The 10,296-nt window shown below is 38.1% G+C and overlaps 1 protein-coding gene across 1 annotated transcript in view; it reads left to right on the top strand.

Moving 5' to 3' along the window:
* RGSL1 (regulator of G protein signaling like 1) overlaps positions 1-10,296 on the top strand; it is an 81,304-nt gene that overhangs the window by 28,371 nt on the left and 42,637 nt on the right. The window contains 1 exon segment of the mRNA XM_069074674.1: positions 10,042-10,235. Coding sequence (XP_068930775.1) covers positions 10,042-10,235 — 194 coding nt within the window.

A 10,296-nucleotide genomic window follows, 5' to 3' on the forward strand; every position in this document is an offset into this window, starting at 1 on the left:
AAGAACCAGAAGGAAAACGGAGTCCAATGATTGGGGAACAGCTGAACAAATTGTTGTACATAGACATAATGAAATATTACTGTTTGATGAGAAATGAGATATGAAGAATTGAGAGAAATTTGGGAAGACTTATAATGAATTGATACAGAGTAAGGTATGCAAACTTAGTAAAATGATTTACAAAATGACCACAATGATGTAAAAGAAAAACAACAATGAATGACTTAAAAACTCTGATTAATGAAATAATTGATCATGACTTCAGTAAAGTAATAGTAAAGCATGCTTCCTATCTCTCACTAGGAAGGTATGAGATTAGGTATGTTATAAGTCAGACATGCGTATTTGTTTTCATTTATTGTAATTTTTTGTTACAATTTTTGGGGGAAATTTTTTTGGAAATGACAGTGGTATAAAAAAAGGGCATCGATAAACCTCTTGGGGAAAGAAGAAAAACATTGTTATACATGTCCTCCAGTTAATACTGATTCACTAATCAAACACTTAGCATTTTGTCATTCCACCAGTCTGAATTCTCTTTAACTGCACTATCAACCAACCCACAATTCTTCCTCCCTCTTATCCATGAAGATACAATGAGAGACTTATGCTTGAAATCCATGTAGACTATACTACGTTGATGGTATATTGCTGATCTAGTCTTCTAGTAAGGTCAATTTAAAAAAAAAAGGAATTAGGCAGTTATAGGCTCGTAAATATTTTAACAAGTAGTTCACTATGTCTAATACATTTTTTAGTTGAATTTGATTTTTTAACATTTTCTCCATCACTTAAGTTTAAACTACCAAAAAACACAATAAGTCAAGCTCTGATTGGTAGTATTTACTGATTTCTGAAGTGTAAATGCTCACAATGAAAATGTCATAATTGGCTCCCAGTAGAGGGTATGAGCTGGCTCAAGTACACCCCTGAAATTAGTTTAATCTAGCATGTGTTTGGAGCCAAGAAGGAGGAGAAAAGGTCAGGACTTGCTTGAGTTCTCCCTTATTGCCCCTCCAAAAACCTTTGAATAATGCTTCAAAACAAATTCTGGAGTGGCAGAACCCACAAAAGGAGGGAATGAAGCAATTTTCTAGCACAAGGTAACTTAGAAGGTCAGTCAGAAAGGCCTGACATCAGGGAGAGAATGGAGTACAATCTAGCACAGGCCATGCCAGTGCAGAACAGGTCCCAGTAAACCAGGAGAAGGCCTTGGGAGGGACTGAATTAGCAGTGGCAGTTTCCAGGCCTCTCAAACCACAGACAGTAAGGGAGTCAGATAACTGGTCAGGAGTTTACAAGGCATCAGGGACAGCACTCTGTTTTATTGCTGGAATCTAGGTCACAGTCCTGAGTATCAATCCCAGGGCAAGAAGGAACACCAGCACAACAGAGCTTGTGTCTGCATGGCAATAGGGAGCCTAGTCACAGTTTCAGGGTTGTAAAGAATGCTTGTGCTTGCTCTCAGACAAGTGCGAAATACAGGAGAGCAGTAAACACACCTGTCCCTAGATCATCCTACCTTGAAAGAACCAAAAACTTATAGGTCCCCAGAATTACCTCTGAAAACATCTGCACACACAAAACAAAACAAAACAAAACCTGAAGCTTGGGACACTGCTCCCTTCATTCTGGAAGCAGAGCCCCACACTAGCAAAAAGTTAAACATCAAGAAATGGGCTGGAAAATGAGCAAACAGCAAAAAAAGATCCTGACTATAGAAAGTTAATGTACTGACAGAGAAGACCAAAACACAAACTCAGAAAAAGAAAATGAAGCCAAAACTCTTACAGTCAAAGCCTCAAAGGAAAATATGAATTGGTCCCAGGTCAATGGAGAGCTCAAAAAGGATTTTAAAAATCAAGTTAGAGACATAGAGGAAAAAAATGAAAGGAGAAATGAGAATGATACAAAAAAATCATGAAAAAAGAGCTTGGTAAAGGAGATGCAAAAAAGTACTGAAGAACATAACACCTTAAAAAAAAGAATAGGCCAAATGGTAAAAGAGGCACAAAAATCCAATGAACATAAGGATGCCTTAAAAAAAAACAGAACTGGCTAAATGGAAAAAGAAATGCAAAAATCCACTGAAGAAAAGAACTCCTTAAAAACTAGAATTGACCAAATGGAAAAGAAGATACAGAAGCTCACTGGAGAAAAATAATACCTTAAAAATTAGAATTGGGCAAGTGGAAGCCAAGTGTGAAACATCAAGAAACAACAAAAGACAAAAGAATGAAAAAATAAAACATGAGATATCTCATTAAAAACAATTGACATGGAAAATAGATTGATGAGAGATGATTTAAGAATTATTGGACTACCTAAAAGCATGATCTAAAAAAGAACCTAGACATCATCTTGTAAGAAATTATCAAGGAAAATTGCCCTGATAATCTAGAGCCAGGGGTTGAAAAATAGAATCTGAAAGAATACATTGATCACCTCCTGAAAGAGATCCCAAAATGAAAACTCTCAGGACTGTTATAGCCAAATTCTAGAGCTCCCTGGTCAAGGAGAAAATATTGCAAGTGGTCAAAAAGAAACAATTCCAATATAATGGAGCCACAGTTGCATGAGACAAGATTTAGCAGCTTCCATGTTAAAGGATCAAGGGGCTTAGAATATGATATTCTTGGAATATGAGGTCAAAAGAGCCAGGAATACAACCAAGAATCATTTAGCAAAACTGAGTATAATCCTTCAAGGGGGAAAAGGGATAGTCTATGAAATAGAAGACTTTCAAGCATTCCTGATGAAAAGACCAGAGCTTAACAGAAAATTTGACTTTCAAATGCAAAACTCAAGAACAGCATAAAAAGGTTCAAGAAGGTTAAACTGTTTACATTCCTACATGAGGAAAATGATACTTGTAACTCCTAAAAACTCTCATTATTATGGCAGTTAGGTGAAGTATACATGGACAGAAAGTACAGATTAAGTTAAACATGATGGAATGATTATCTTAAAAATAATAATAAAATTAAGGGGTGAGAAAGGAGAAGGCAAAAGGGAGAGATAGAATGCGCTTAATTATCTGACCTAAAAGAGGCCCTAAAGAGAGGATGATGGGGGAGCGCATCTTGTTTTCATTGGAATTGGCTCAAAGAGGGAATAACATGCATAGTCAGTTGGGTATAGAAATCTATCTTACTGTACAGGAAAATAAGAGGGGACAGGGGAAGGGTGGGGTGGGGGCTGATAGAAAAGAGGGCAGATTGTGAGAGGTGAAAGTCAGAAGCAAAACACTTTTGAGAATGGATGTGACAAAAAGAGAGAGAGAGAAAGTAGGATAAATAGGGGGAAAACAGGATGAAGGGGAATACATAGCTGATAATCATTACTGGGGGAAAAAATTTACTAGTTTCTCTGATAAAGAGAACTGAACCAAGTTTATAGAAATAAGGGCCATTCCTCAATTGAAAAATGGTCAAAGGGCATGAACAAGAAGCTGTCAGACAAAGTAATCAAAGCTATCTCATAGTAATATGAAAAAATGCTCTAAATTGCTATTGATTGGAGAAATGTGAATTAAAATAACTCTGAGCTACCATCACACACCTATGAGATTTGCTAATTTGACAGAAAGGGAAAATGACAACTATTGAGAAGTGGGAAAATTAAAACACTAATGCATTGTTGATGAAGTTTTATTCAACCATTCTGGAGGGCAATCTAGAACTATGCCCAAAGGGCTATAAAAACATGTATACCCTTTGACCAAATACCAATTCAGACCAATACCACTGCTAGGTCTGTATCCCAAAGAGATTAAAAAAAAAAAGGAAAAGGACCTATATGTACAAAAATATAGTAGCTCTTTTAGTTGTGGCAAAAAATTGGAACTTGAAGGAATATCCATTAACTGGCAAATGGCTGAACAAATTGTTATATATGATTGTGATGGAATACTGTTGTGCTGTAAGAGATGATGAGCAAGATGCTCTCAGAAAAACCTGGAAAGACTTAAGTGAACTAATGCAAAGTGAGATAAGCAGAACCAGGAGAACATTGTCCACAGTAACAGCAATATTGTATGAGGTCTACTATGAATAATTTAGCTATTCTCAGCAATACAATGATCTAAGACATTCTGAAAGACTTATTATGAAAGGTGCTATCCACCTCCAGAGAAAGAACTGCTAGAGCCTGAATGCAGATTGGAGATACTTTTTCTTTATTTTTCTTGGGTTTTTTTTTGTCTGTGCTTTCTTTCACAGTATAACTTACATGGAAATGTGTTTTGCATGGCCACATACTTATAACCTATGTCAAATTGCTTGCCTCTCAATGCAGTGGAAGGGAGAGAGAAAGAGAATTTGGAACTCAAAATTTGAAGGAAAAAAAAGAATTAAATTGTTTTTACATGTAATTGGGAAAAATAAAATATTAATTTTTTCTAATCTGGCATGCCTTCTTGGCAAATGCATTTTGCACGTAGCTGCTTCTTTCCTAAGTGTCCACAAATTCTCCTTTACTAGTCCATTCCTTTTTGTTGTTATTAGGGATTAATATGAAGTACACTGGTTTATGGTTTTCAGAATCTGTTTTCTTCTCCTTATCAGAAATTGAAACATTTTTTCACCTCTGGTCCCTTAGTGTCTCTTTCCTCATTCATGTCTCCTCAGAGATCAATATAGCAGTAAAATTAAACAAGTTATTTCACAGTTGGTGTGGTAGAATAGGAAGAATTTTAGACTTGGCATCAAGAACTCAAGCTCAGGAGCTAGATTTTGATTTCTGTCTCTGACAATCTCCTAGCTGTGTTGACCATGCAGCAAATCACTTAGCTTTTCTGAGCATTAGTTTCTTTCTCTGTGAAAGAAAGGGCAATAATATTTATAATACTTCTATTTCATTCAATCCAATAAATATTCTTTAAGTGCCTACTGTGTGCGAGGCACAGTAATAAGCACCAAGGATACATAATATCTTCTTCATGAGATTGTTGTGAAGATCAAATGAGATGATGTAGGGAAAGCATTTGGTGAAACTTTATACACTATATATATGCCACCTATTGTTTAGGCACCCTGGGATTGAATTCATCTGGCCCAGTTGAACTAACCTAGGGCAGTTAAGTGTTGTTGTATTGTTTCCTCCCTTATCCTGGGTTTCAGTTTTTTGTTCATTTTTGTCTCTTTCTTTCCAATCTAAAGATCCTTTTCCTTTAAAGAAGATGATAACACTAAACTCACTTTTGTATAACACCTGAAGGTTTACAAACCACTTCCCTCCTAACAAGTCTGTGGAATAGGCACTCACATTCTTCTCCCCACTCAACAAGAAAGGAAACTGGCACTCAGTAAGATTGAATGAATTTTTTTTCTGTTGTCACACAGTCCACAAACATTTATTAAACTTTACCATATGCCAGGCACTATGCTAAGCACCAGGGATACAAAGAGAGACAAAAATATGGTCCCTGCCCTCACAGAGCTCACATTCTCAAAGGAGAAACATACACAAATAATTAAGTGCATACAAGATATACACAGGGTCAATGGTAGGCTATCTAAGAAGACACATTAAAGCCGAAAGTAAAAGACAGGTCTCATAACGCTAGATCCAGTTCTCTTTCAAGAAGTTCACAGGTCTAACTAAAACAGAAAGTGAGCAGGTCTGCTTTTTCATTGTCCTCGTTGTGCCATTGGCTCCAACTGTGCTCCTTTGTTGACTCTTTAGTGAAGGGAGGAATGTCTACACTGGTGACATGACAATCTGAGAACTGCCACCATAGGAACCCTAGAATGGTCATTTGAATAGTCACCTGTCATTTCATGGTAGGAGTGGTAGTGGAAAGAGGAAGAGCTCATCTAAGTGAGGGTCAGGAATTATTCCTCTTTCCAGAAGCGCCACTCAAGGGTTACAGCAAATTAGGATACAGTTCTAGAAGCTTCTGCTCCCTGTGATCTTGGGTTTCTTCCCCTCTACTTCTCCATTTGTGGGCTTGTGGAGCACCCTGGTGTTTCTTCCTGAGAGGTTTGAAGACCAGGGAATTGTTGCTATCTGCACAGGAACTAAGAAAGTGGGAATTACTGGTAGGAGCCCTGTTTGTCTTTGGGTTGGGAGTAGGGGTAAGCCAGTGGACTGGTCTGGTCCATAAAGTCCCTGGACTCTGTTGATTCAGCTTGTGCCTGTCTCTGTCCATAGGAACGAGGAAGAGACAAGCATTTATTAAATACCTCCTATGTGTCAGGCACATAGTGCTTTACAAATATAAACTCATTTGATTTGCACAACCACCCTGGGAAGTAGGTGCTTTCATTATCTCCATTTTACAGTGGAGAAAACTGAGGCAGCCAGAGGCTAAGTGACTTGCCCAGGGTCACACAACTAGTAACCTTAGATATCTCTATTGTACCACCTTGATGCCATGGAAACCTGTAGTTCTTTAAAAAATAAAAAATAAAGGAAATAGTCCTTCACAGGCTGTAAACACTGGGGCAGTTTCTCCTTTGTTCCCTCTTCCCTAATAAGCTTTTTTTTCTTCTATAAGTCCTTTCTGTTTCCCTTAGGAATTTTCAAAAGCCTGAGCCCATTAGGAGCTTTTAATTTTCCTCACATCATTCTCTTTCTGTTTTAAAACAATCTCAAGTTTTATGTCCTCACTTCGGCATTTCATTGTGTGTGTTTTTAAAATCTTTACCCCTGCCAGAAAATAATCATAAAGACCATTACACTAAGTTCTGGTGATACCTATGAAGTTTCATTTATAGCTCTGTTAAAATATCAAGTTCACTTGTTTATCAATCAAATTCTGTGCATTGTTGTATAGATGTTTAAAGCAAGGACTATAATTTATATTTCTGTTCCTGATGGGAGAAAGAGAGTGAGAAAGACAAAGAGAAAGAAAGAGAGAGAGTGAAAGGTAGAAAGACAGAGAGAAAAAGACAGCAAAAGACACAGAGAAAGACAAAGAGAAAGAAAGAGAAAGAGATGCCTGTCCTTTTTCATGTACTTAATCAGGTTTAGAAGTTGTATCTGAACAGTTTAATCTTTCTCCATGCCATTTTCAGTTTAAAATGTATATTGATCTAATCAGACCTCCAGGGACATGTCTTCATTTCTCTGGGCTTCATTAGATTTAGCCATGCTGTTATAGATGAGGATCATAGATCTGTATTTGAGGTCATCTAACCCAACTTGATTATTTTCTAGATGAGGAAGTTGAAGGCCAGAAAAGAGAAGTGATTTTCTAAGGTCAGAGAATAGAAGAGCCAAGATTCAAACCCAGGTCCTCTGATTCCCAAACCCTGTGCTCTTTCCATAATGCTGTGCTTTCATGGCCAAAGGTTCTTCATTCTAATGCCTTAAATTATGGTCCAGAAAGTCAAATCCCATTCACTAACATTATCTTAGTTCACTCTAAACATCTTCCTTTCCATTCTTAAGTCCTCACCTTCAATTCTGTCAGATAATCTTCCCAGAAACTTTGCTATTGCACAAGACACTTTCCTATTCAAAACCTTTCAGTGGCTTTCTATTTGTGGAATAAAATTCAAACTTCTTAGCCTGGAGCACAGTCCCCAATACTCTGGATTCAGTTATATATCTCCAACCCAAACTAATACTTCTCTACTGTCATTGATGTATTCATTGATCTCCAAATGGGCATTGCATTCCTGCCTCCCTCTTTGCTCTTCTCCTTGCTGGAAATGCCTTTCCTTCCACTCAAATGATCTAAATTTCATTTACAATGCCCTAGTCAGGCCACATTTGGAGTACTGGGGTTCAATTCTTTGTGCCGAGTTCCAGGACATGTTAGCATGTAAGTGTGTACCTCCAGAAGATGGTGATCATGACATTCAAAGATTAGTTGAAGGAACTAGGGATCTTTAGCCTATAGAAGAGATAACTTAAAGTAAGTTGTAATTTTCTGCAGAAGTAGGAATAATCAGTAAAACTTGCAAGGCTTCAAATTTAAGGGAAAATTTCCTGACCATTAGTTCTGTCCAAAAGAGGAATGTGCTACATGAGGAGATAGTGGGTTTTCCCATCACTGGCATTGTTTGGGCTAGATGACCTTTAAAACCCATTACAATTCTAATATTTCATATTCTTCAAGACCCAGCTCAAGTCCTAACTTCTTCATGAAATTTCCTGTGACTGCCCTAGTGTTCTGTGATCTCTTTCTCCTCCACGATCCTCACATACTATCTGTAGCCATTCATTTGGTACTTCATAGATACTACATTTTATTTTTATTAAAATCTTTTTATGCTTATTTCCTGGTCTCTCTACACACACAGAGGCAGAGAGAGAGAGAGAGAGAGAGAGATGATAGAGATGCACACATATATGTATACATATATCGTATCTCAAATAAATATACATTGTATCTCACACACGTGTATCTTTTTTTTTTTTTTTAAGCAATCAGGGTTAATCTTTTTTTTTTTTTAAAGGAATCAGGGTTAAGTAACTTGCTCAAGGTTACACGGCCAGTTATTTCTGGGTGTGGTGCTGAGTATCTGAGCCCGGATTTGATCCAGGTCATCCTGACACTGGAGCCAGTGCTCTTACTCGCTGAGCCACCTGGCCGCTCCTAAGCAATTGGGGTTAAGTAACTTGCTCAAGGTTACATGGCCAGGTGTTTCTGGGTGGGTGCTAAGTGTCTGAGCCCGGGGTTTGATCTCCAGGTCTTCTCAACACTGGAGCCGGTGCTCTTACTCACTGTGCTACCTGGCCGCCCCAAACATGTGTATCTTAATGAAATACAGCATGACAGTGGATAAGAGCTTTCCTTGGAGATTGGAAGACCTAGGCTTTAGATCTGCATCTGGTAGGCCCTAGCTATGTGACTCTGGGCAAGACTCTTAAGTTTTCTATGCCCTGGGCAAGTCTTGAAGACAGTGAGTTACGATATTATACATATGCTACTGTATATGGGTAGAGGAAGTTTCCATGTCAGGAGTCCCCTACAATGATGAAATAAGAGGTCTAGTCTAAAAAGAAAATCCCCAACACATTGCATAGTGTACTATGTTTTCATGCAGAAGGCACTCAGTGAGTGTCGTCACTGATCATAGCCATGATGACAAAGGCATATTCCAGATCCACAAGCCCTCTTCTCTTTCTCTTGTCATGTCTACCTAAATTCTACTTTGTCTGGCACACCAAGACTCACAAAAGCAATTCCCAGTCCACCCAAATTGGTTTATTCACCAAACATTTTCCTCTTCTCTTATAATGGTATTAATTCCTGAGGTTCATTTGTGTCCACTTCCTTCTTCCTCATTTGAGGCACCATCATCCTTACAGCCAACAACCCTGGTTTCACTTCCCTTCATATTATAGAGAATTGTCATACAAGACACAGAGAATCAGAGAATCCTGGAGTTGCAAGGACTTTTTATTTTTTGTTTTGCTTTTTGGAGAGCAACTGGGGTTAAGTGACTTGCCCAAAGTCAAATGGCTCCTAAGTGTGTCAAGTGTCTGGGGCCGAATTTGAACTCAGGTATCTCCTGACTCCAGGGCCGGTGCTCTATTCACTTCGCCGCCTAGCTGCCCCAATGGGCTTTTTATTTTTTTTTAAAAGGCGTCTATCTATTTTCTGCCTTTTGAAATTTACATAATCCTTTTGGGTCCTCTTTCACCCCTTCATTCATTCACTATAGCTAACAGAGATGGACTCTTCTCCTTCAAGATTGACAATTGTTTAGGCAATTTTTTGTAGTCACGATGCAAAAGAAACACATTTCTTGAAAACTTACTACCTTAACCTCTCCTTCCTGGGGTTCCTAGTTGGTTGGACCTTTCCCTACTCCTCTGCCCCACTAATAAAAGGATAATATCATTTAGAACTGAAAGGGACCTTGGACATTAACTCTCTATTTTTATAGTTTAAAAAGAAAAAGGAGGCCCAGAGAAATTGATGTGACTTGCCAAAAGTCATACTGGGCATAAGTGACTAAGCCAGGATCAAAACCTCATGCTTTTGACTCCAAATGCAATGTTCTACCTGTCATAATATGAAAACCTATATCCTGATTGAAAAATTATTATGTCTGTCACTGCTACTTTCTTCTTGTCTTGCAGGAATATCATGGAAGTCCTCCAAGACCCTGTCCATTTGGATTACTTCAAGGAATTCCTTAGAATAAACAAGGCTGAGAATTTACTGAATTTCATCCTTGCCATTCAGAGGGCCTGTAGTGAAACCAATGAAAAATTACAGAAAATTCTCATTGATGCCATCATCAAGACTTTCTTCCATAACAAAATTAATGTTGGTATGAAACCCCAACCCAGCCCCCACCTCATAAGTTTCTCTCCAAGTTTCCTAGAATGTGC

This window comes from Petaurus breviceps, unplaced genomic scaffold (genome assembly GCF_028583685.1).
Source record: "Petaurus breviceps papuanus isolate PSGF00001 unplaced genomic scaffold, PetGlider_PUasm1.0 90895, whole genome shotgun sequence".
NCBI lineage: Eukaryota > Metazoa > Chordata > Mammalia > Diprotodontia > Petauridae > Petaurus > Petaurus breviceps.